The sequence below is a fragment of the Rhinolophus hipposideros genome (genome assembly GCF_964194185.1).
Source record: "Rhinolophus hipposideros genome assembly, chromosome: 21".
In the NCBI taxonomy this organism is placed as follows: domain Eukaryota; kingdom Metazoa; phylum Chordata; class Mammalia; order Chiroptera; family Rhinolophidae; genus Rhinolophus; species Rhinolophus hipposideros.
The window spans coordinates 20,720,936-20,748,426 of record NC_138067.1 but is presented as its reverse complement, the minus strand read 5'-3'; the positions used below and the strand labels follow the sequence as shown (position 1 = coordinate 20,748,426).

At 38.5% G+C, this 27,491-nt stretch overlaps 2 protein-coding genes across 2 annotated transcripts in view; one reads left to right on the top strand and one right to left on the bottom strand.

Annotated features, from left to right (window-relative positions):
- PKD1L3 (polycystin 1 like 3, transient receptor potential channel interacting) overlaps window positions 1-26,354 on the bottom strand; it is a 64,667-nt gene extending 38,313 nt beyond the window's left edge. The window contains 13 exon segments of the mRNA XM_081031719.1: window positions 470-700; window positions 3,279-3,472; window positions 5,252-5,483; window positions 5,824-5,952; window positions 6,605-6,734; window positions 6,830-6,957; window positions 8,208-8,372; window positions 10,325-10,456; window positions 12,841-13,089; window positions 17,211-17,260; window positions 19,611-19,715; window positions 24,684-24,803; window positions 25,869-26,354. Of these exon segments, the coding sequence (XP_080887845.1) occupies window positions 470-700; window positions 3,279-3,472; window positions 5,252-5,483; window positions 5,824-5,952; window positions 6,605-6,734; window positions 6,830-6,957; window positions 8,208-8,372; window positions 10,325-10,456; window positions 12,841-13,089; window positions 17,211-17,260; window positions 19,611-19,715; window positions 24,684-24,803; window positions 25,869-26,163 (2,160 nt within the window). The 5' untranslated portion in view covers window positions 26,164-26,354.
- LOC308490018 (protein SPT2 homolog) lies at window positions 14,517-16,647 on the top strand (the record flags this gene model as incomplete). The annotated part of the gene is given in 5 exon segments (XM_081031688.1): window positions 14,517-14,817; window positions 14,820-15,142; window positions 15,146-15,799; window positions 15,802-16,044; window positions 16,048-16,647. Coding segments are annotated over 5 exon segments (2,061 nt in total). The 3' UTR covers window positions 16,588-16,647.
- Window positions 26,355-27,491: the final 1,137 nt, after the last annotated feature.

Here is a 27,491-nt window from a genome sequence, read left to right as displayed (position 1 = left end):
TTCCAAGTGTCAGAAAACACAAAAATAAGAAAGATATAGAACAGAAATTAAGGACAGGCTGTTATCAAAGAATATTTTGTTTGTTTCAGAAAAAGCATTCTCACAGGTTCTTATATATTGCAATTAAATTATAATTTGATTTACACATAACTTTCAAATCCTGTGTACAAAGTGAGATAAACTTGCATTTGATTATAGTTACGTTCTCTAGGTGTCTTCTTTTGGCTTATTCCTAACCTAAATGAATCGTATGGGGGTTCAACCTTGGCTGAAAGAAAAAAAAATGGAGATACCGAGTTAAGTGTTTAGACAGTAGATAAGAAGAGAAATTTAAGAAAAGTCCCACCTGAATTTCTACACTACCTAGAACCACGTGATCTGCCTCTTTTGATGAAGGTGTTTTTCCCTCCATCTTGTTCAACATACTCAAGACATTGTGGCAAAGCTTTTGGAATCAAAGTTTCATCACCTTCTGCATATCTGCTTGATCCTTCCTCCAAGCCCACACAAGTATGAGCATATAGAATCCTAAAAGGCTGGCCAGCAACGACACCCCAACAGGGTTGTTGGTCACGCGAAGGAACAGCTTGATTGTGTCTTCCACGTTCACTGTCCGGGGCACAATGAAGAAGTCACTGCCAAAATAGGTCAGGTGGTTACAGAGACACTGAGTCCTCCAAACTGTGCTCTGTGGGCCAACCTGGAATGAGAATCAAGACACTGTTGCTAACTGAACAGAGTGCTCAGGAAGGGAGAAGCATAAAACATAAACACAGGTAACTCAGTGTGGGAAAAGGATGTCCAGCGGGCTTATTCACGGCTGGTGGTAGTGTAAACGGGCATAGCCAATGTGGACTGCAGTTTGGCAACTTCTAGTACAGCTGAAGAAGCACAGACTCTTTGAATCCTGAAATTCTAGTTGTGAATATATACCCTAGGGGGACTTTGCACATGTGCACAAGGAGATATGACAAAGAATATTTTTGTCAGCACTGTTTATAACTATAAAAAAATGGAAACAACCTATATGTCCAGTAATGGCGGAACATACAAGTAAATAAGTAGAGGCAAACTGGTGGAACACAATGCAGCAGTTAAAACGAACGTATATCAACATGAATAAATGTTGAGTGAAAAAAAGTTAAAGAAGGACATGTATAGTGTGATGCCATTTACGCAAAGACCAAAACAACACGGACTTGTCACCTTTTGTCAGTCTCCTCACTGGAATGCAAGCTTGTGAGGATACTGTCTAGCCTATCACTGCATCTCTGTTTCCTAGCCTTGGGCCTGGCATGTAGGAGCTGCTCAGTAAATATTTGCTGGAAGAATGAATATGCACACCAAATCCAGGACAGTGATTACCCTTTGGGGAGAGGGAAGAAATGAGATCCGTGGAGGATACACGGAGGAGTTTGATTATATCTGAGTGTTTTATTATTTTTAAAAATCTGAACTAAATAGAGCAAAACACTAATTTTGTGATAGTTGAGTGGTGGGTTTAATGTTTTTTATATTATTTAGTATAACTTTGCCTATGTCATTTCTTTATTTCTTCAAAAAATGTTTTTAAAAATGTCACTAGGTGAATAGATTCTAATTCCAGGTTGGATCACCAATTCCATTTCTAATTATGCAGATGAAAAGTCTAAAATAGTGTCTTTATGACTAACTTCTTTCCACCACACAAGGTGAAGTTCTGATTGCCTATTCTATGTTCTGCCCTTGGAGGAACTCTCATCCCGTTCTCTGCAGTTCTGTTTCTTTCACAGATGCAAACACGACATTGGGCTTCAAGGAAGCAGGAAATCTCCTGATGCATTTTGCAATCATTGGGCATTGTTGTGTCAGGAGAAAAGCTCTCAAGTTTTGTTTCCTAAAGTGTGGTTTCCCTGGCCAGCGGCATTGCCATCACCTGGTTGTTTGTTAGAAAGGCAGAATCTCGGTCCTGCCCAGATTCACTGCAACAGAATCCACATTTTATTTAACAAGCTTCCAGTTTCAGGATCTGATTGAGAAGTAGGCTCCAGATGATCCCAGCAACCACTGCTTGAGGCTATGCAGGTGTCTTTTAAGAGAATCCTCTTTCCTTCTATTCCAAATCTGGATGACACGTTCTCAGATTAAGAACAGACTCATGATTTCCAGAACGTTGCACCACATTCTTTGTGCAATTGAACCAGGACTTAAACCAGACAGGATCTCACAGAATCACTAGTGTGAAAATGTATAGTGCCATTTTAAAGTGGGCAGACACCTGGGGCTAGGCAATAATCACGAAAGTGACAGTCTGTCCCCATCTGGCCTGGAATGTACAAGAATCTGCTAGCTTATTTTTTCCCCCCCAATCTTTTTTTTTATTTAAAGATTTTATTGGGGAAGGGGAACAGGACTTTACTGGGGAACAGTGTGTACTTCCAGGACTTTTTTCCAAGCGAGTTGTTGTCCTTTCAATCTTAGTTGTGGAGGGTGCCATTCAGCTTCAAGTTGTTGTCCTTTTCAGTCTTAGTTGTGGAAGGCCCAGCTCAGCTCCAAGTCCAGTTGCCGTTGATAGTTGCAGGGGCGCAGCCCACCATTCCCTGCGAAAGTCGAGGAATCGAACCGGCAACCTTGTGGTTGAGAGGAAGCACTTCAAGCAACTGAGCCATCCAGGAGTTCAGCGGCCCCTCAGCTCAAGGTGCCGTGTTCAATCTTAGTTGCAGAGGGCGCTGCCCACCATCCCTTGTGGGATTCCAGGAGTTGAACCAGCAACCTTGTGGTTGAGAGCCCACTGGCCCATGTGGGAACTGAACCGGCAGCCTTCGGAGTTAGGAGTACGGAGCTCCAACCGCCTGAGCCACCGGGCTGGGCCCTCCCCAATCTTTTTATTTCATAAGAAATAAAATAATAAAAGATTATAAAGTTAACTATCTCTCCCTATAGTTTATTTTTAAGTACAAAAATTCCCTTGTTTTCAGCAGGAAGTTCATTTTATTATACCCACAACATATTTAACACTAGTAGAATTTAACAGCTTCCCTATACTGCTTTTATTATTTTATCTAGAATTGTCACATTCACCGCGGACTCATGTTTGAAAACAAAAATTACAAACATAAAGCACAAGCCCGCTCCGAAGAGACACTCTTGCCCAGCCCACACACAAACCCTCCTCCTTCTTCCTGGGCTGGTTTATTCTATTTCCTCTCTGACAATTTTGAGGGAAATGAGCTAACAGATGCACCATGTTTAATGCCAGCTAAGGTAGAAGGGGGCAGAGAAGTGGCATGACTTCTGACCTGACACCCGCTGCTCCTCCATGTGCCATTGTGGCTGTCCCAGAAATAGCACTGAGTGACGGCGGTTATGATGGAGAACAGGGTGGACGCCTGCTGAGCACGCTCCTTGCTTGTATTCAACACAGCTGTTATGTAGTAGGTGCCAATCCCATACTGTAGACTCTCTGGACTCAGCACCCATGTATACTCCTCATCTGAGAACAAAGCAGAGTGCTTAACTGCACTGCGCAGGCGAGAAAAATACCATTAGAACCTTTCTTCTGAAGAGTCTATTATTATTTTATATCATAAACAAAGCAATAAACTAAGAGTTACAAATGCTTTTTTAAAAAATGACCAGGGATACAATCCAGGGCTCTGGATTACTACTGTCCCAGTAAAAAATCATATTCTTTTGATAAATGAAAACACAGGTTTAATGAATTAGAATGTATTATGAGTTTTAGAAACATTAAATCACACACAAAAGTCAGTAGCTAGAAGACCTAGGTAACAAAAGAAACACAAGGACGAAGCCAGGATAGAAACTGAGTGGTTCCAGGGAAGGAGCCCCGGACTGCAGGCCAGAGGCCTGATTTCGGGCCTGGCTCTGTCACCAGGCAGCTGTTCAGGGCAAGTCACCCAATCTCTCTAGTTTTCTTATCTTTCAAACAAGGAGTCTAAACTAAAGGATCTCTAAGATTTCTTCCAGCCCCAAGAGACACGATTTTTTTTGCCAAGATTGGCAAGAAAAACAGAGTAGATGTTCTGACTCAGGAAAGAGTCTGTGGTTATGCAGACACAACTTGGTAGCTGGCAGCTGGGCAGTGGGAGTCACTGCCTCCGGTGCTTTGTCCTGTGTTAGCGAGGCCTATGCGAGAGCCAGGAAAAGCTCGTTCAATACGGGAAGACTGTCGTGAAGGGACACTGTCACATGCTTTACTCACTCTGATTATTTTTCCCAACATTTTTTTAATGTAAAAGGGTAATTCTTTATTAAGACTTTTCAGTTGCATTTAAAGTTTATATGATCTTATACCAAGACTTACTGAGCTATCTCTGGGCCTTACCCAAATTAGGATTAGATATAAAGTTGAAATATAAATTATATATATATATATACATATATACATATATGTACATATATATGTGTATATACATATATACATATATATATATATTCAACTATGATATATAAAGTTTGAAATACATATGACCCATTGTGCTGAAACTTTACTTCTGCAGGAGTCTCAATATTTTATTATGAAAATTTTCAACTATATAGAAAGTCGAGAGCATTTTACAGTGAACTTCCATATAATCACTAACAAGATTGCACAATTAACATTTTACTAAATTCGCTTTATCACATATACCAGGGGTGCCAAAAAAATGTATACAAGTAGACACTTTGGTCAACGTTGCTCAAACAGTAGTTTGCCATAGTCAGAAGTGTCTGGACGCTGATGGTAACCACTTTGAGCACCTCTTGTAATTGCAGACGTCAAATGTGACTTGTATTCATCTTTTGTTATCGGTATATATGGAGTATTATAATTTTAATAGTTTTTCTTTCTTAGAATGTGTATACAGTTTTTTGGCACCCTCTGTATATACTTCTATCTATCCCACAATCCATCTGTTTTTAAATACTCTCATAATCCATCTTTTTAAAAAATGGTCACATGTATCTACATATGTAATAAAATTACATAGAACACACACACACACACACACACACACACACGAGTGCTTGGAGAACTGGTGAAAGTCAGTGCATTCCATCAATGTCATTTCCCAGCTGTGATACTGTACTGTAGTTATGCAAGATGTTATCATTAGGGGAAACTGGGTGAAAGTTATATGAGCTCTCTCCATTTTATTTCTTACAATTGCATGTGTATCTACAATTATCTCAAAATAAAAAGTTAATTAAGAACAAAGAAAAAAAATGTATTACAAAGTCAACTGCTAACATCTGAAAGGGGTCTTACCTTTCTGCCAGACCTGATCCTTCGGAAGAGTGATGTTCAGGTGGAAGTAAGTGTGGTTAGGCTGATGCTGGAACCCCAGGTACAGTGTCATTGAAAGGGGACTTTCAGGCTCCATGGACACTATTAGGGATTTCTCCAGGGAAGTGATGTTCACCGTGACAGTAAAATGGCCTGTGCTTATGTTGAGGATGGTGGGATGGGTTTCCATGCTAGCATTTCTCCAGAGCATGATCTAGAATAAGAAGTTAATCACTCTTCAAGTTTAAGATGGCCCATCCATTGATGTCTTTCTGTCTCCTTTGCAGTGACAATGAAATGAAACTTGCTAGGTCACCCTCTTTGAATGTTAGTAGACAACATGGTGCCAGGAGTTAAGGAAGAGTATATAGTTTGAGACTTAAAACACTTTCTCCTAACTTCTTTCTAGAAGTTCCTAAGTAAAAGTGTTAATAACAAAACCATGGCACTGCCATAAATCTAAAATGAGTTTCTTCAGGGTATTGCATCTTTCTATTCTATTTTCCAGAAATTCCAATTCTCTTCTATTTTATTCCCTAGTAATCAAATCATACCTCAATGTCTTCCATTAAATTATGGACCTGGAGCAATTTGTGATTAGAGCTTAGTAATACTCTTCCGATGCTTCCAACAATGTTCCTGTCATCAAAATCCTTGAAGGGATTGAAAGCTAGTCCTGTTACCTGGAGACAAGAAAACTCTAGTTTCATCATTTACTGAAGTATTTATAAATAATACCCTGATAGGTGATAAGTATCAGATAGCATAAGTTAAAGTAAATGTTGGGATTATCCCCTTCCTAATATTGCAAATGAAATACTTCTCATTATAACAACACATAAGAAAGAATTAATTAAAGATGAGTCATTTACTTGTTACTCTCAGAATTATTATTTTTTATATTTTTATACCTGGAGGATTCATTATACTAGGAAGTTAGTATTCTGCTTTCCAGGATAAGGCAACAATCTTACTTCCATTTGTTAGGTAATTGCTGAAAGAACTACAATATACTGATAAGACTAGGTTGGTATATTGAGTCAATAATTATTCAGCTACTCCCAGCTTTGTAGAAATAGTGAAGAGTTGATATCAATTCAAGTCATAATACAGAAATTTAGTTAAATCCAGAAGTCTGTTTAATGCTCTCAACCTCTATACTGGATGATTTTTAAGAGGCCTCCATTCATGTCAATGTAAAATAGAAATTAATGGCACACAACTTTCTCTCATTGGGTCTGGTCAGCTTACATTTCACAGTGCATTCTTTTCACCCAAATGCCTACAGCCATCAAGTCCCATTTTCATTTTCATCAGAATCAATTTCACACTCACTTGCACATTAACTCCTGGGTGTTTATTCAAGAGCTCCTCCAAAGCCAAAGCTGATGGGAAGGCTAACCTCACAGGTGCTGGATAACCGAGAGTGTACGAACTCAGAGGCAAAGTTGATATGTTTTGGCTACTGAAAAAGAAGTTAAATGAAAATCAATTTCTGTATGTTTCATAAAGGTCAAAAAACTAAAATGAAACTCTTCTCTTTCCTTCCTCCTCTGTTACCTGCTCAGCATCAGGGTAGCGACGGAAGAGGTCAAAGTCACGGAAGACTCAGAAAACTGATTTTGCTGTAGAAGTGCTTCCTGGCTCTCCCTAAGGGCCAGCAAGGACATTTTCATAATATTTTCTACCTGCATTTAGAGGGAAACAACATGTGACTTGTGTGACCTCAGTGTATTGTGCTAGTAAAATAATGATTTGGAGGTGGTTAGGAGGAGAAAAGGGATCTTGAAGATAATATAATGAAAGGTGACATTAACTGGAGAAAACCCATAGAAAGTACTTGCAGTCTGCATAAAAACTCATCATACTTTGTATCAGCTAAGAGGGCCACTGAAGGAAATACATATTTTTTTGCCTCCTGATATAAAGTGCCCTAGATCTGTTTATTAAAAACGCTTTATTGCAATGAAATTTACACATACAATTCACCTATTTAAAGTATACAATTCAATGTTTTTTAGTGTATGCACACTAAATATTCTATTTAATTTTAGAATATTTTCATCTCCCCTAAAATAAACCCAGTAGCAGTCACTGTCCATTCTCCTGTCCCCATCTCTCCTAGACCTAGGCAACCATTAATCTATGTTCTATGGCTATAGATTTGCCTCTCCTGAACATTTCACATAAATGGAATCATATGGTCTTTTGTGACTGGCTTCTTTCCCTTAGCATAATGTGCAAGGTTCATCTATCTTGTAGCATGTATCAGTACTCCATTCTTTTTTGTTGTCAAATAATATTCCATCATATGAACATATTGCATTTTATTTATCCATTCATCAGCTTATGGACATTGGGTTGTTTCCACTTTTTGGCTCTTTGAATATGCTATTATGAATAGAAGTGTATAAGGTTTAGTGTGGACATATGTGGTATATTCCAAGGAGTAGAATTGCTAGGTCACATAGTAATTCTATTTTTCACATTTTGAAGAACCGTCAAGCTGCTTTACAAAGTAGCTGTATCATGTTACAATATATGATGCATGAGGGTTCCAATTCTCTGCCTCCTTGCCACCACTTGTTATTGTCTGTCTTTTTGGATGTGAAATGGTATCTCACTGTGGTTTGATTTGCATTTCCCTAATGATTAATAATGTTGAACATCTTTTCATGTGCATAGCACATATAATTGACTGAGTGTTTCCTGTGTGGTAGGCACATTACTAATTTCTTTCTACTGGATTACAGCACTAGGTAGTCTTGGCTCACTAGTCGGATAGAGCGTTGGCCCCATCAGGCTTGACAGCAGTCTCTTCAGTGGTGAAGGCTTAGCTGTATTTTCTTGAGAGTCTAGGGAGAGGCTGTGTGATACCTGGATCTGTCAAGATTAAAGTTTCTAAAGAGAGTTGGCCAGCAGCATATATTGCACTTACGTCCTCAATGTCATGCTTGGATCTTGGTTGACTTGCTTTATCAGCTTTTACTACATTGAGGGAGTGAAAGAGGCAGACAGCCACAGGAATTTTGAAATCCAGAGTGCTGTTGTTCTGAAATGGGCTCCTCAGTAACCGCTCATTCAGGTAAATAAGAGAGTTGACCTGGGAATTTTAAAAAGCAAACATACATCCCTGAACTATTTATGATTGTTTTCAATTTATTTGTGTTCTTTTTAGCAGGAGTTCAAAGTTTGTTACACATTTCAAATATATTTTTATAAGAAGCAATATTACAACTTGGCAGGGAAGGAAAATATATTATTATATATTACCTACGGGGAGGATTCGTAGTTCAGGTGATTCTAAGAAACTGACATAACCCTTTTTGAGTGATTAAATAGATCAAATGTCAGATGAACAAAACTAAGCTTAAAAAAGGAATGCCAAAGAAAAGAACAATGCTGACTGAAATAACTGAGTAGGCTATCCCTTTGCATCGAGGACCTCAAAAGCATTCAAGACAGACTTAAAATAGAAATCAAGAAGAAGTTCTAAACAAAACACAAAGCACTAATTCTACTTTCTGTAGGTTGTTCTCATGTAAAACAAGTCAAATAAACCAATTGACAGATATTTACTGAATATTCACTGTAGCTACTACTATTTTTGTTTTGAAATGTCATTTATTTTCACAGTTACATTTATGAAAAACCTCAGCAAGCTAGAAGATGTGAAAAATAAAATACAAAAATAAAAAACAAATGAAGTTAAAAGTAAGACATGGGCACAAAACGTTTGCAAAATATATGACATCAATAATAAATAAAGCTCTCTTACGGACAAATAGAGACAAACAACCCAAATGGAGGAAAAATGGATGAACAATATGAAGAAGCAATTCAGAGGAGAAATAAAAGTGGACAATACATAAAATGATGTTCAACCTCCTTAGCAATCAATAAAATGCTTTTCTTTCTTTTCTTGACTTTAAAACTGGCAAAAATGAAAGTATGGGAAAAAGCTTAGTGGGAATGTAAAACAGTTCCTTTTAGGAAGGGAGGGTAATTTTGTCATCCATTGAAAATGTAAAAGCCTATCAATTCTCTTTCTAGCATTCTTGCCTATAGAAATATATGCATAAGTGCTCAAAGATGTAAGGACAAGGATGTCCACAGATATGCTATTTGCGTGGGTAAACAAGTGAAAAATATCCAAATGGACATTAAGAATAAAGAGTTCAATTACGTGATTTGCACTGACATGAAAAGATAGCCAAGATGTTTTTTATTAAGTGAAAAAAAATCAAGGGACAGAAAAATCTGTATACTTTAACCCCATTTTTGTTAAAACAAAACAAACCAACAAACTTGTGTATGCATAAAGAAAAGTTTGGAAGATTATGCGCAGCAAATTAAGACTAACAACTGGTTACATCTAGAGAATGAGGTTGGCAGAACAAAGATGGAGAAGGCTCTGCTTTTTATATGTTTTGTTCTGATTTTTTTAAAGTACAAGCATGTATCAGCTCAATAATTATAAAGTCCAAAAAAACCAATACAGACTGCATTTATGTACTTACTGCAGAACTCTTGAAAATATAGAAAATGGAAAAAAGAAAATTAAAGTTCTCACTAATCCTACCACCTTAATTTACTCATGTGTAGGGAGTAGAAAGAGGCATGAATAACTAGGGGAAGTACAGTGGCAAATGTGGTTCCAACAAATGCAAATATCATGCGGGTACTGATTTTTGATGCCTCTTTCAAGGCTGCACTACTGTATGGCAAAGTGTGGATCTACTTTTGTCTCCCATGATCGTTCCTAACAAACACATCAGAAAGGCAGTAACATGACAAATGAACAAAAGAAAATAAACACAGCATGTCAGAGAATGTCACTAGTGGTCAATTTTTTTTCACAATCTTGAGTTTTAAAGGTATAAATTATACTTGCTAATATTTAAATTGAGTCTCCACAAAATATTTATAATGGTTAAATTCTATACAGAGAGTAATCTCCAGATTATATATATATTTTCTATTTTGTTATACTTTTTCTGTTTTTCACTTTCCCCTTTCTCAGGCCCTGTTCCCTCTCAATCATCCTCTGCTTACCTGAACTGACTCAGAAAATCCTGGAATAAAGGCTGTCAGCTTCTGGAGTATCTCGCAAGCTTTCTGTAATTTGTTGTGAGCATGTGAACCATGAACTGCTTTGCTAAAGTTCCCTGCTATCTCATCCATGACCTATTGGGAACAAAGAATTTTGTGAAAATTATTTATATATAATCATTGCACTTTAGTAGTTTGAGACATTGGTTTAATGAGAGCTGACATTACAAGCTCTATGAATCACAGGCTCTCCATAAGTTATGACTTTCAGAAGCTTTTCTGCAAATAGAATTTATTTGCACTTCTCCCATACAGTAGAGAAAATGGATAACAAGGTTATATAATGATTGATCCAAGGACAAATGAATCTGGAAATAAAATTCGTAAGAGGAAGTCTAAGTCTATGGCCATGATCAAAAATGAGGGAAACCTGGGAATCAAAAGAACAAAAACAAAATTTCTATTCAGAAGTACGTATGTTTATCCCCCTGGTTTCCCATTGTGTTTATCTCCCTCAATCCAAGAGTTCATGTTCAAGAGCGAAGTACTTGAATTACCACATGGCAGGAGATGGGAAGCAGAAAACATCTGAGAAAACAAACCTAGAACACTGGACATGGTCCCAAAGATTAAGAGGCTACTTCTTTTGAACTGGAAGTCCAACCCTGAGACAAATCTTTTTATGCCAACTACTTGGCCTGATTTCTAGAGAATAGCTCACTTTCAGCTTAATTCAATCATGTATTCAGCAAGTCCTTATTAAATGCCTACGGTGTACTGCTAGTCTCGGAAGTTGGAGCAGTTAAAGTCAGTTGTGATCCTGCCCTCGTGGACCCTACAATTGAATAGGGTTATTCCTGATTCATAGGGTGTGTGTAGGAGGTTGAATCAGATATAGAGAGATCTTAGAATTGAGGACCACCCATTTTTTTTGGTGGGGGGAAGGGGAACAGGGCTTTATTGGGGAACAGTGTGTACTTCCAGGACTTTTTTTTCCCCCAAGTCAGATTGTTGTCCTTTCAATCCTAGTTGTGGAGGGTGCCATTCAGCTTCAAGTTGTTGTCCTTTCAGTCTTAGTTGTGGAGGGCGCAGCTCAGCTGCAGGTCCAGTTGCCGTTTTCTAGTTGCAGGGAGCACAGCCCATCATCCCTTGCGGGAGTCGAACTGGCAACCTTGTGGTTGAGAGGACAGGCTCCAACCAACTGAGCCATCTGGGACCGTGTTCAATCTTAGTTGTAGGGGGCGGAGTCCACCATCCCTTTCGGAATTCGAGGAGTTGAACTGGCAACCTTGTGGTTGGGAGCCCACTGGCCCATGTGGGAATCGAACCAACAGCCTTCGGTGTTAGGAGCACGGAGCTCTAACTGCCTGAGCCACCGGGACAGCCCCAAGGGCCACCCGATTTTGGTTTTATACTTTGGGACTGAGATGTAAATAAGAAGGAATGAAGATACGAGACACAGTGGCCACACAACTGCACGTTTACCAGTGGAGGTCAGGTCTTATATTTAATGCCATTGTAGCTATAACCAGGCAGGTCACTGAGGACGTCTTATTCAATATTTTAGAGCAGAACGTGTAATGTGGGCTGAATTGTAGTAGGTCTCACCATTTACTTAGCTTTTCTTTAATGTCTCTTACTCAAGCCTTATTGTTGTCTCTATAGAAGTTGTACATATCTTTGGTTAGATTTACTCCCAGGTACTTGCTATTATGTATATTTTAAAATCTAATTTCCTGATTGTTGCTGATATGTAATAATACAAATAACTTTAGTATACTGATCTGATGATATTCAGCATCACTGCTAAATTCTCTTACTATTTCTAATCATTTATCTGTAGACTCTTTTGGATAGTCTACCTTCAGAGTTCTAGTTAAGGCAAACAAACACTCTTTCTTTAAGCCACTGTAGGTTGGTTACCCCCAGTAGAACACAATGCTAACTGAGACAATGGTGAACATCTAGTTTCCATTACCATTGAAAGCAGATGCAGAGTAAGCAGGATTCTTTTCTAGCTGGGAAATGTTAGACTGCACACAAGGAAGGCTTGTATTTAAAACAAAAAAGATGGGGAGAAGCAGGATGATTTTCTTCAGTCAATACTGTGGCTGTTGACTTTTTCTTCAATTTGTGGGAAAAAGGGAACAAAGGTGAAAGGGAGTTGAGATGGTGAGTAGGAGTTGTCCAGGGGGTTTGCTGCTGCTGAAAAAGTGGGGCAGGTGAACAAAGGTTCCTTCCCATTTGAAGCACTAAATATAATAACATTAAATAATAACAAGACATTCAATACTAAAATGGGTATACAACCCATTGTGGAATACTTTCATCGACTTGTTTTGGTTTTGCTTTTAACTGGGATATATTCTTGTCTGTCAGGCATTCTTGGGTGTAGTTCTGCTCAGAGGTAAAGGGTGAACCAGGCTCCTTCTAGCATCACTATTCGTGAAGCATCACCTAAATAGAAAAAAATAAAAGTGCTTTTTCAGTATCACAAAGGTACCCAGTTCTGTATTTACCTGAGCAGAGGCATTCTGAAATGATGCTTGTAGATGAGTGGTGAAGACATCTGAATATGAGTCCTCTTTGGGGCTTGAAGTTATTTCTACGAGAGCTTTTTCAGCATGTGTAACAGCTGCAGGCCTGCTGAGCTCTGCTATCACAGGGAGAGGCTGGCTGGTAGGTACCGATATGACTGATACTCCCTGCTGCGTGACTTTGGGTAGTGCTGAAGGAAATGGGCTGATAGAATGGCACACAGTCTTGGACTAAAAGATATAAAATATGGAAAGGAAAAGGCTAAATCTGATATTACCAAATAATGAAAATTAAAGCAGTATTTCCAAAATTGCTCTGGAACTCTCACATCCCGTGAGATATTAACAGACCTTTCTCTCAAAAAGATCCTGTGCTCAAACAGTTTTGAGAAAGCAGCATGCTGTATTATCCTCTTTAAGATTCACAACTTACCTTAGTGTATTTATTGTCAACCATTCAATAAATTATAATTAAACATCCACCAGCTGCTAAGCAATGTTCTGGGGAACTGGGGATACAGCAATGAACAAAACGAGCCAAGTTCTTGCCCTCATGCAGCATCCAATTTAGTGGTGGAGACAGAGAGGCAAATTATATCATGCATTCAAAAAGTGCCAGGAAGAAAAAAAAATTAGGGTAAGCAAAGAAAGCATGTATTTCAGAGAAGGCGCTGCAATGTGAGGAAGGGGCATTTTTGCTGAGAATTGAAGAAAGGGAGAAAGCTCTGTCATTATATTGGAGAAGGACATTGGAGAAGTGCAAAGGGCTGGAAGCCACAGCCTTCTGGTTTTGTTTGAAGAAGAACATGGAAGCTAGATGAGCAAAAGTGGTAGGAGGGGAGATAAAAAAGATCCTGGGGCTGGGGTGGGAATGAGGGATGGGGTGGGAGAGCATGTCCTGTGTCAAGCAATTGAGAAGAGTGTGATTCTACTTTGAATGAAATGGGAAGATAAGGGGGCTTTGAGGAGCAGAGCATGATGTGACTTCCGTCGTGCAGGCTCCTCTCACTGCTGTGTTGAGCAATAGAAAGGGGCCAAAGGCCAAAGCAGGGAGGTTAATAGGGGATAGATGCAAAGTTCAGATGGGAGATGATAGTAGCTTGGACTGGGTCATAGTGGTGAAGATGTGAGAAGTTAGGTTCGGGTCATTTAAGGGCTCTGAGAAGTCCTACACTCAAAAAAGTTTGTTTCCTTCTAACAACACTTTAAGCAAATGCTGGTTGTTATTCTGCAGAACATTGCTTGAGAAATACTGACTTAAGGGATTTTTATTTCATCCCTGTTCTTTTTTTAAAATTTTTATTGGGGAATATTGGGGAACAGTGTGCTTCTCCAGGGCCTATCAGCTTTAAGTCGTTGTCCTTTAATCTAGTTGTGGAGGGCACAGCTCAACTCCAAGTTCAGTCGCTGTTTTCAATCTTTAGTTATAGGGGGCACAGCCCATGTGGGAATTGAACTGGCAACCTTGTTGAAAGCTCCCGTTCTAACCAACTGAGCCATCCGGCCACTGCCCCATGTTCTCTTTTATACTGATAAAACAGTTTTTTTTTGCAGTGGATCAAATAGTTTTAAATCTATATTTAGACATCCACTAAAAGATTTCTATGGAGTTTCACTCCTTTCCGAGAACCTGGCCCATTTCCTCCGCTTCGGCCAACATGGATTTCAGAGAAATTCTCCTGATAGCTTCCAAAGGACAGGGAGTCAACAACATACCGAAAAGGTACAGTTTGGCAGTGGGTCCTTCCAAAAAAGACCCCAAAGTTAAGGGTGTCCAATCAGCAGCTGTACAAGCTTTTCTCAGAAGAAAAGAAGAGGAGCTCAGACGAAAAGCCTTGGAAGAGAAAAGGAGAAAAGAAGAACTAGTGAAAAAGCGAATTGAGCTAAAACATGACAAGAAAGCAAGAGCTATGGCCAAGAGGACAAAGGATAATTTCCATGGGTATGATGGGATTCCTGTTAGGAAAAGGCGAAGAAGAGACAAGCAATGGAAAGCCACGCTAGTCAGGGAACAGACCAAGAGTATGACATGGAAGAAGAGGATGAATTCTTAGAATACAATCAAGCAGCATCAGAGCTGGAGTATGAAGAAGAGCAAGAACCTCTCAGAGTTGAAAGCAAACCAAAGGTCCCCCTTAAAAGTGCCCCACCACTCATGAACTTCACTGATCTACTCAGGCTGGCTGAGAAAAAGCAGTACGACCCAGTGGAAATCAAAGTAGTGAAGAAAACAGAAGAGCGGCCTATGACTGCTGAAGAACTTAAGGAGCGAGAATTTCTTGAATGAAAGCATAGGAAAAAGAAACCTGAGACAGATGCAAGACTACCTCCAACCAAAAAGGGACCCTCTCAGAAAGGAAGTGTGGGCACAAAACTTAGCCAAGTTTCTGGGGACAAGCATCCTCCTTCCAAGGGTACTCCCCTTCCTCATGCTGAGAAGAAATCCAGACCCAGCACAGCTAATGAGAAACACTTAGGTTTGTTTTCATCTAAATCCATGCCAGGAGAGAGGACCAAAATAGGATCTGGCGGTTGCTCCCAACCCTTGGTTCGTGAGGGCCACGACAGACCTGTTTTCAATGGGGCTAGAAAGACCCACTCGAGTACCTATTCACCAGGTGTCCCAAAGACTTCTGCTAAAGGGACTCAGAAATCTGCTGCTGAGCACAAAGCCAAAAAATCTCCGCATCCTAGCCATTCCAGGCCTGGGTCCACAGTCACCCCACATAACAAGGCAAAGAGTGCAGGTGTCAAGCCGCCAGGTGGCAGCTCCAGCTCAGCCCCTGGGCGGCCCAGCACAGGGACTGCTCAGCCTACAGTTACTTCTGGCCCTGTTCCCAGGCGCCAGAATGGCAGCTCCACCTCAGGACCTGAGCGATCGGTCAGTGGAATGAAGAGGTCAACTAGTGACTTCAATCCCTCCGACGGACAGTCCAGAGTCCTTCTGGACGGACAGTCAGTGGTACAAATGGTCCTGGACGACCTGCAGGCAGCTCAAGTGGCCCTGGGCCTGGGCGACCCATCAGTGGCTCAGGTGGTTTTGGGAGATTGGTGGGCAGCTCTGGTGGCCCTGGGCGGCCTGTGAACAGTCCACATGACCTTCGACGACCAGTGAGTGGCTCAGGACCCCCTGGAAGGTCAATCATTGGTCCTGGTCGGTCAGTAAGCGGCTCAGTTCCAGCTGGATGAACTGTCAGTAATTCCGGTCCTGGAAGACCAGTGAGCAGCTTGGGACCTGGGCGAACAGTTAGTAGTTCAGGCACGCCCCTGAAGCCCAAGTGCACTGTTGTCTCAGAAACAATTTCTTCCAAGAATATCATTAGCCGGTCCAGCAATGGACAGATGAATGGAATGAAGCCTCCCTTATCTGGCTACAGATCTGCCCAAGGTCCTCAAAGGCTTTCCTTCCCTAGAGGTTACAAAAGGCAGCGAGAGTATGAAGAGGAGGATGATGAAGAGTATGACTCTGAAATGGAAGATTTTATTGAAGATGAAGGAGAACCTCAGGAAGAAATATCCAAGCACATTCGAGAAATCTTTGGCTATGACCGAAAAAAATACACAGATGAAAGTGATTATGCCTTACGTTACATGGAGAGTAGTTGGAAAGAGCAGCAGAAGGAAGAAGCAAAGAGTTTAAGACTAGGTATGCAAGAGGACTTAGAGAAAATGAGACGTGAAGAAGAAGAAATGAAACGCCAGAAGACCAAGAAACTGAAGAGGCGTTAGCTGCTGTTTTTATTTTTGTGAAGTTCTGGAGACACCCTGCTGCAAGGAAGTCCTGCCTTCAGGCAGAAGAAACCCCCTTATCATTTTAGATTTATATTTGGGTCCTCGAGGAGAAGGAATGCATAATGTATAGTTTGAGCATAAAGTATTTTCAAATAAAAAAAAAAGATTTCTATGTAGGACACAAAGACAAAAAGGCTGAGAAATTTCTTGAAGGTGAAATTTTATAGATTATGCAGAGTTTTTACCTTTATTTTCCTTTCACTTAGATTTCTTACTTTTTTCCTTTTATAAAAAAGTTTTACAATTTTATTGCATTTCATTTAGTTTTGTAAGATGCCATTAAGTCCTTTCTGGAATGAAGCAGAAAACAAACAAACAAACAAACAAACAAACAACAAATAAATTATACCCCAAAAAAAGCCAAAGACAGGTTTTAAAAATGTCTTTAATGATGCATCCATTAAACCTGATTCTTTCCTGCACTTAAGCACTTTCCTTTCCTTATTAGAAAACTATTATTCAGAGCACTCTATGAGACAGAGCAGAGTTCTGTCAGGACCCACAAGGGATGACAAAGAGACTAATATTCCAAGATGTGTATTGTGAAGGTAAGTACTTACAAGGTTAGCAGAAGCAGGTTGGTGACATGTGGTTGAAAGATGAATGGCTCCTGTAGAAAAAAGGAAGTAGATTAAGTTCAAGTGAAAGCCTAGGATAGAAATATTTCTTCCTATTTTATTTGTGAATGTCTTATTCTTGGCTAAACATGCAGATTGTTTTATACATAGGAAACCAGAGTGATCATTTCCCACTATTGATAAATCTGTAGACAAATTAGAATTCTGAAGCTGAAGCATTACAAATCACTAACGTGTAATCCCTTTGCTTACTCTTCAGTGACCCTTGATATAAAAATAAATATTAAATCACATCAATCATAAAGTAGCCAGTAGATAAACATCACTGCAGAAATACCTGTGTCATAATTTTACCAAGAAGAGCTCATCATTAACAAATTAGAGCATATTTCTGATAGACTTTTAGAAAATGATCATTTACAACATTTTACCAGATCATCATTACTGCTTTCATTCTCCTTCCACATTTTCCAGCAAGAAAACCATGCTCTGAAGGCAATATCAGTGTGTTAACGTGCTTATCTGCTATTACCTTATGCTGACTTCTTTCAAGGCATGAATGAATACACTAAAATTACAGTAAGCCTCCTTCGCCCTCTCTCTTTTCCTATAACACTCTCTGTTGTTCACAGCACTGTCATGCACATTTAGCAGCAGAATCTCTGTAGCTACTACTGCTGGGGGAGGACAGAGTTCTGAGATGCTCTTCTGATCATATACCATGTCTTTTTATCAAGGCAAACAGGATGGAGGGTAGAAGAAACTGGATTCTGCATCAAAAGACCAGGGCTCCAGAGCTGGTTTGCCTTTTACCATAACTATGAAGCCTTGATTTTCTCAACTGGATAATGGGTGTAATAATATCTAACAATGTGAAAATTAAAGCCATGTATGTAGAATTGAGGAAAATGTCTCTTTGGATTAGGGTATTAGGTCAATAGCTTGCTGGGAACAGGGAACTGACTAGAAAGGGGTTATGATCACTACCTAAGCCAACAGGCTGCTGAACTAAGAGTGACCCAATTTCTCTGTCTCCAGACGAACATTGTGTTTGAAAGGATCTTGCCTTAAAAGATAAGGAAAAACCAAAAACCAAAAGGGAGCCCACGGATATCATAGAACCTGGGAATTGAATCCAGAGGACTCAGAGGAAATTATGTCTCTGAAAATTATCAACAGAAAAAAAAATTCAGAAAGTTATTTAACATCCTTAATAGAAAGTCTTAAGGGATAAATCAACTGAAGCTAAAATGCATAAGACTGAGATAAATTAAAAGAGAAATAAATGGTATTAGAGGATTTCAAGAAAACTACAAATGCTGCAGAAAAATTACTATCCACAGTGGAGGTAATACAGAACAGAACTGATGTGGAGGATACATGCCAGGCGTTCTCTCAGAACGAAACAGAAAGGGTGATAAATAGGAAACCATTCTCTTCATTAAACAATATGACAGGATAGGGGAACATTTTTCTCAGTCTGTTGAGATGTGCTTCCAGGTTTGTTTTGTTTGACTCAACCTTATAAAAATTTTCTACAAAAAAACCACCAAAAACCAAGATGGAGGATATATACCAATCGATCCTATGTTTTAACTTGCTAAAATATGGCTTATTGGTATTAAAATAACCAGATTAGGCCCAAGATGTAGCCACGCAGGTAAGTCCCACTTCAGCAAACCAAAACTTGAGAAAGTTTCTATGCTGGGCTCTTCCAGAAAAAGCAGGCCCGGGTCAACCAATCAGCACTTGCCTGCTCAGTACAAGTTGCATACCCCTGCTCCAAGACTTCCCTTTGCTCCACATAATGAAAGTAACCCTGCTCACTTTGGTTTATAAACGTCTCTCACCTTGTCCAGCTCTTTTAAGGGATAAAGGGCTTGTTGACAGGGCATCTAACACTTGAAGTTGTGAGGTCCTACCCTTAAGAATAATCATTAAATCCACTTTAAATTTGTCTCTTTTTTCACCCATTCTATCAGGTGATCGCTATAATCATCCAACACTGATATTGATTGAGTTCACTTCAGGCTAATGCATCTTTCCCAAATGGTATTTGTTTTTCAAAATTTTTAAAAACAAATGAGTGAGAACACCGCAATTTGAAGGACTTTGCAAAGACTTTAAGAAGCCTCTCTTTTTTGGTGGAACATTTTGGGGGAAAAAACTTTGTCTTTTATTTAGACATATGTGAAAAGAGGGTGGCTAAAGGAATATCAAGAAAGTAAGTATTTATAATTTATAAAGTAAAAGCAAAGACTGCAATATTAAGATCAGACAAAATAGAATGCAATCAATATTTATTGGATACCTGTTATGATGACATATTTTAGCATTAATTCAGTCTTGTGCATCCTTTAGGGCAAGAAATTGACACATTACCTGAGGTCATTTTGTTTCTCGGTATTGCAACTTCTCTTTTTGTCTTCTTGGACGTCCAATGTAAATGAGAATTATTTGCATTTCTTTCATAACTGGCATCTCGGTCTGAAAAAGCATCTATTTGGAGGTCAATGCAAAAGTTAATTTACAGGATACAGCTCTAACTGTAAGTCTATAAAATAAGCATTACAAGCACATACGTGATAATCAAGAAAACAAATGAAAGAGTATCCATTTTTTTTAAAGAACAATAGTGTAGGAATTCTGAAATAGTTATTTTGCTCTGGAGCACAGTCATATCACCTTATGTGATCCAACATCTCAAAATTAGGTCCTCTGATTGGGTCAACACTCAGAAGACAGAGAATTAAGTTCATTTTAAGAAATTACATTCTAAGCATAATATTCTCCTTTGTAGTCTATAATTCCTATTGGTAGAGATAAAATAGTTCAGAAGATGGACAATAACATTCTTGAACGTGCCTTGTGTAAAGCTGGTGTTTCTCATCATGCTGCTGAACATGGCTGAGAAAGTTTTACAACCTAATTGACTATCTCTCAGTTTAAATTCAGGATCACAAACCCCAGAGGCCTGCCTTCACATAGCCTGGAAATCATACTGTATTCCCCTAGTCTATTCCTGCTTCCACTCTCCTGGATGACCCTTTCCCACTTCTACCCAAATCTCCAACAACTCGGAGTCTCCCTGATCCTCAGTGTCAGGTCAAGTGATAACCTGGCTTTGTGCCTCAAGGGGGAATATAGAAGCAAGGGAAACATGGCAGCAATTAAGTCTTTCCATGGACTCCATCAAATCTGCCCACCTACCAGCATCTGTACCCACAGACACCTCCTTCTATCCTGTTACTACAATCTCCCTGTGCTCCTACTCAAAATGAAATTCTCTAGTACCATAGTAGCTTGGATCAAGAACATTGTCCTAGAATACTATATTTCCTATCTTAAGGAAAAAAACCCCACAATTTACACTGTCTCAGGAATTATCGCTTCAATTCATTCCTGCTCTTGAGCAAATTCCCTTAAAAATTATCTAAGCTTGCTATGACTAGTTCCTTTCCTGCTCTCTTTTTCCTTATTTTAAGGATTGCTTTTTTTCATTTTAATTTAAATTTGTTTTCTAATTATGTAAAACATTTATAGAGTTCCAATGTCAAAACTATTAAACAAAGTACATTCAGAAAGGTCTAAATTCCTTCTTTGTCCTTTCTATTCTACTCCCCACCTTCCCTATAGGTAATCCCTTCCGTAGTTTCTGTTTTTCTATTATGTTTATACATATATTTGTATGAATATGCACATCTATTCATATTACCCCTTTCTTAGATTGAAGTAGCATAAGGTAGTAGTTCTGCACTTGCTTTTTCCCCGCTAAAAAACATATTATAGAGATAACCCCAGTAGAGATCTTCCTTCTTTTTACAACCAGTCCCCTCTTGATAGGTATGTGAATTGCTTCTACTCTTTACTATTACAAAGAGAGCTACCATGAATAGGCTTATGTATGCGTCTTTTTCGTATTTTTGCCAGTGGTCTTTTGGGATAGATTCCTAGCAGCAGGATTGCTGGGTCAAAGGGTGAATATATATCTAATTTTGCTAGAGATTGCTAAATTCCCCTGCACAATGATTGTATCTTATTGTATCCCCACTAACAATTTATGAGATTGCCTATTCCCTAATGGTCTTGCCAACAGAATACGTTAAGTTTGTGGATTTATGCCAATCTGATAGGTGGGAAATGGTATCTCAGTTTATTTTACATTTGCATTTCTCTAGTTTTTGGCAAGAATACTTCCTAACTGATGTGTATACATACATTGGTGGCATTTTTTCTTTCTTTGTAAAAAATTAAACTTACTATTTTGAGATAATTGTAGATTCATCTGCCGTTGTTAAGAAATAATAGAGAGATGCTACGTTCCCTTTATTCAGTTTCTTCCAAGGATAACATCTTGCAAAACTATAGTATAACCAGGATATTGACATTGATACTGACAAGATAAATTTTCCATCATTATAAGGACTCCTCATGTGGCCCTTAAATAGCCACACCTACTTCTCTCCTGCCCTTACCCCTTTCTTAGCCCCTGACAACTACTGATTTATTCTCCATCCTAGACTTTTGTCATTTCATTTCAAGAATATTAAATAAATGGGATCATACAGTATGTAGCATATTGAGATTGATCTTGTTTAACTCAGCAGAATTCTCTGGAGATTAATCTAGATTGTTGTGTGTATCAATACTTTATTTTTATTGCTGAACAGTATTCCATGACATAGATGTATGTACCACCGTTATTTAACCATGCATCTACTGAAGAACATCTGGGTCATTTCCAGTTTTAGACTATTACAAATGAAGCTGCTATAAATATTCTTGTACACGTTTTTGTGTGCCATCTAACACGTTCCTGGGTTCTCTTACTTCCTATAAACTAGTTGGCTCTAGGGGCTTAGTCAGGTTCAAGTTCTACTTTGTTTTTTTTTTTGCTGGCTTAATATTTATTTATGCATTTATTCATTTATTTTTGTGCAGAAGGGCACAGGTACACCCCCTCTTTGTGGCACATGGTGCAGGCATGTGAAAAGTTTCATTGATGGCAATTTCAGAGCAGACGATACAGAAGCTCACGTTGTTTTTCCATCAAGAGATAGGTTGGAACAAGCAGATATTCACACGCTGTGAAAAGCATGGTAGAGGAAAAAAAAAAAGTTCTACTTTTTATAAGAATATTTAGTAGCTGGTGCCAAGTACTTCCGTCAGGAGTCACATAATGTCTTTCTCTCTCTCTATGATGTTAGCAGTATTGGTGATTATTTCTTAGATCCATTATTTTCACCCAGGATTGTAGGAACTTGTGTTTAGTGTTTTATTACAAACTACTGATTTTATAAATATCAAAACATCACCCACTTACTACTTAAACTAGAACAAAGTCAAAACTAACTTATTTAGAAGTAGTAACAAGTATGCAATTTAAGGATAATGGTAAACTGATGATTCTCCTAAAGCACAGAGTGTCTCAAAAGGATGTGTGACACTATGACCTTAGTAGAGATGGCAGATAGTGCTACAAATATTTTTCAGAGGTTGCCAGGACAGAACTCCATTTATTAATGGTTGTCATGTCATCCTATGATACTTAGTTTGAAGTAATGAGTTTATATTATTTTACTTTACCAAGGGCACAGAAGTATTTCAAAGTTTACACAACTAGTATGTCTGTCTTGGTACCTACAAGGTGAGTATCAACCCAATTACAATACCACTTTGAACACAAACTTTTACTTATTCAAACATTCTGGAAATAAAAATCTCTTAGAAAGGAATACTTTTATATGTGAGCTTAATCTTTAAGTGCTTTTTTTTTTTTAGTAAATGAAGAAAAATCATGAGTTCAACTATTCCAGTGTGATATTCCAGTGTGATACAGTCAATCTGTAACCTCAGTAACACTTTATGATAACACAAAGCATTAGACTTACCTTTTGAATGTTAAGGAACAAATTTACAAATACTTCTCCCATTAATATGTTATTCTGAAAGAAGTATTTCTTAAGTTCACAATAAAATGTGTAAACACTATGACAATGATAGCTGTATCTGAATACTTCTAAGCAATTACATTGTGCAAATACTTTAGTTTTAAAGGTTAACTAGCAATATTGGATCTCTCAGTGTTTTCACCTTTGACATGAATGTGAAACTACCTAGAAGCAGAAAATAAACTTTGAACAAAAAATAGAAATTGCACAATAATATAATACTAACAGTAATAATTACAATATTATGCCAGGCATTGTTCAAGCACTTTACTTGTATTATCTTAATTCTAATAACAATCCTTTGAAGGAAACTGGACTGCACAGAGGTTAAGCTGCTTGCCCAGGTGTCACAGCTGAAAAGTGATAGACACAAGGCATGAACTCAAGACTCTGACTCATGAACTCATGACTCTAGAGCCTGAGTTCTTAGCTGTACTATTATAACATTCTTCCTCTCATTATGGGAATGTGAGCTCAGAATTTGCAGAACTGGCTTAGATTAATCGAATGGAATTCTTTTTTGTCCAAGATTATCTTCCTCACAAACATTCTGTATTTCATAACCATAATCTTTTGTAAGTACATGAATGATATCAGAAAATACGTTTTCACTCCAAAACCAAGAATAGTTGAGAATGTCTAAAAACTCAACTCTTGGAGAGTGAAAGATGGATGGATATTCGTCATCATTTAAGCTACTTAGGAGTTGCTTTGCCAATTCTGAAGATGATGAAAAATAGTTCACAACTGTAAGATAGCCGGCCAATTTTACGGATGCAGTTTGTGAGAATGAAACACGTGACCTTTGGACTTGTGCAGAGATCAGGCTCACAACGTTGGTCTCATTAACAACAGCATGCGATAATGGCAAAATCAGTCAGAGCTTGAAAGCGTAAGAATGAGAGATTTGAAGCTAGAAATTCATTACATTGAAATACTGGGTCCTTTCAATACCTAGTAGTTGAGGAATACTGTAACAGACAAATATTTCTTGTGATAGAGAAATATTGCGATGTATTCTCTTTTATGAAACACCCATAGATGCTTATTTTAGTAAGAATGTATTTGTGATTTTTAAAACAATGGAACAGAATTTTTACCTAAATAATCTGAGACATCATAAGCTCTCTGAGAATTCATGAGCTAAGAAATGTTTTATGTAACCATCACCATGAAAAACGTTGCTTAATTAAAAAAAAACAAAAACAAAAAACACTCAACTACACACATGGGGCTTACCAATAATACACTTTCTCACACACTCTGCCCATGCAATGAAGGGAACATCAAGGAACAGCTCTTTCCAGCTACCAGAGTGAGATGCATAAGAAAGTCACTCCAAATGAACAGTTTTTTACTCTAATCATTATCATGAAAATCTAGATCTTTACATCGGTCCTATGGTCTATCATTCGTGGACTTGCTAACATGCACTCACGTATTCTCCTTATTTAGAATCAGTTTCTAAAGTTAGTTTTTGGCAGATTGTAGCTTTATCACTTACCAGCCTGGCAAATGAAATAATGCCCCAGTGAGCATAAGTCTACTTTTGAGGTGATCCGATTGGACTTTCTGGACATGTAAGTGCACCTGATGGGCTTTGTGGCCCAGTGGTCTGTGACATCTGTGAAAGAGAGACCAGATCCAGATAAGTCTCATCCTCAAAAGTCAAACGTTAAAAAGAAATAAAATATGAAAACCAAAGTTTGCTAGTTTTCAATAGATGAAAATTGAGGATTTCCCCTCACATATTATAGATTGTTTATTGTTTTTCATATTATGTGTTCTTTATCACAAGCCTTAGCATTACTTTACCTAGACTTCAATGAAGATGATTATGATATAAATGCCTTGGATTTTTCTCTAAGACCACAAGATTATGGTGCATAATTTTGAATATGTCTATCTAATAAAGACAACAGATAAATAATTTCTAGTTTCTGCATTAGGCAACTTGTAGCCAAGAATGATGAAGAGACATTTATCAGGAAATAAGTGACCATAAAAAGTTTCCCGGGGCCGGTCCGGTGGCTCAGGTGGTTGGAGCGCCGTGTTCCTAATGTCGAGGCCGTTCAATTCCCATGGGCCAGTGAGCTGCGCCCTCTACAGCTAAGACTGTGAACAGCTTTCCCTGGAGCTGGGCTGCTGTGAGCAGCCGGAGGTTGGCGTGAGCTGCTGCGGGCTGCTGTTTGCTGCTGAGGGCTACTGTGTGCTGCCATGAGTGGCCAGCAGCCTACAGGAGCTGCTGGGGGCTGCCCAAAGGCTAGCAACGGAATGCCTCAGCGGGGGGTGGGGGGGTGGGGTGGGGGTGCAAGACTCATAATACCAGCATGGGCCAGGGAGCTGTGTCCTACACTAGACTGAGAAACAACGGCTTGAACCGGAATAGTGGGGGGAGCTGGGAGAAAAGGGGGGAAAAATGGTTTCCTACTTCAGAATTTTGCACAAAACTTTCAGTGAAATATTAGGTAAGTTAACTTTTGATAGACTGAGAAAATCTCATCATCTTTGCTACACAGATAAATCAAAGGCTGTAGCACAAAAGTGGAAATATTTCAGAAGAATAATGATAATGAAGTGACTGATTTTTCTGTATACAAAGGCAGAAAGATTTAATTTTTTTCTCTCTCCTGTTCCAGAATAAAAGCAAGGAAATTTCCTTAATAAACTCTAAACCTCAGAGCCTTACCTGGATTGTTTCTTTCTTGATATTTTCCCAGCAGCATTAAATTGTGTCCAATCCACCACTTCTTCCCTTCTTCCAGAAAGTTCCAGATGAGATCTTGAACCTCCTGGTTCCAAGTGTAAGCAAGGTGTCCTCCCTGGGCACGGCAATAATTTTCTGCTTTCTCAAAGCTGCAGTGAAACCTGTTAAGCTGATAACAATTATTTTTACCATGTTGCTCTGGGTTATTTAGCTCAGTTCCTAGAAGTATACTTGTTCTGATGTATAACCAAAGCCAGGTTCTTCTTTTGAAGAGCATATTCTCTGTGAACTGAGCACGAAAAGTGTGGAGGCTCAGCAGCTGTCTGCGCCTTTAAATATATTATTAGTGGGTTTGTCTTATTTATTAGTATTATTTGTTTAGAAATTGGGAATCATTTGTAAAGGAAACAAAAGGTTTTATTTTCTTTTGTTTTAAGGATCCAGGTGGAGTTCCTCAGAGCTGAAAACAAAGATCAATAAAGCAATGGGCCTTTATACCATACCTGGGGCGCCACCATCTGTGTCTACACAACTGGACACGCCTTCAGCTTTATAATAGATCTTTATTTGCTAAGTCTAAGCTGTAAGGGAGTACAGGATGATGAATATCTAAGTCAGTGTTGTTGAAAATTGAGTAATGTGTTGTTTTCCTAAAAAAGAAAACTACGGATTTAAATTATTGTATTGTTTCTTAAATATTTACTCTATCCTAAATCTCTTATATAACTCTATCCTAAATGTTGTATAACCATAAAAGCCAAAGAATAAATATTTAATGAAAAATGAATACAAATTAAATACAAACAAAACTGAAAACCAATGAAATTCAAATTTGCTGAATAGCCACTTGTCAGGTATACACGGTTCCAGCCTACAGCTGCATCGATCCTTTTGAATTTGTCACGCAGTAGGAAAGAGTCAATTCTCTCAATTTTCTTTAACTTGCTGAAAAAAACCTGTATCATTTGGTTACCTGTAGCACATTCATCATTTATGTATTTAACCAGTTCTCTTTCTTGGTGCCAAAATAAACGTGGGGCACGGAAATCACTTGGCATGTTTCAGAGTTCAGCTGGTTATCCAAATGATGCTTACAATTACTCTTTAAAATCATTATGGACTTGGATACTAAAATTAAAAATTTTCTGCAATGTTTACCCCAATACATCCCTCAGTTTTAAAAACACTGCAGTAATCAAATGGAAGATTAATGTGGTATGGTGCCTACTTTAGAAAGTTTAGTCTAATTAAGAAAGAAAAGACAATAATTGTAGTTAATTAAGAAAATGCTACTAGAAAGGTACAGCCGAAATTTATGAAGGTTCAGCTGAGGAAGAAATTCTTTCCAGCACTTGAACTGACCATGTAAGGATGGCTACATTTAGACAGATGAAATCGGCATCTTAGCGGAGGGGTCAATGTAAGTTAAATGCATAGAAATGAGAAAGTGATAAGCACTTATAAAGAGAAATACTTGTGTGTGTGTCTGTCCGAGTGTGGGGCTGTACTTGGGGGACAGTAGTGAGAACTGCAACTATAAAACTGAAATGTTTCAAATGCTAGGAAAAAGACTGCAATTTATTTGGAAGATTTCTTAGCAGAGGA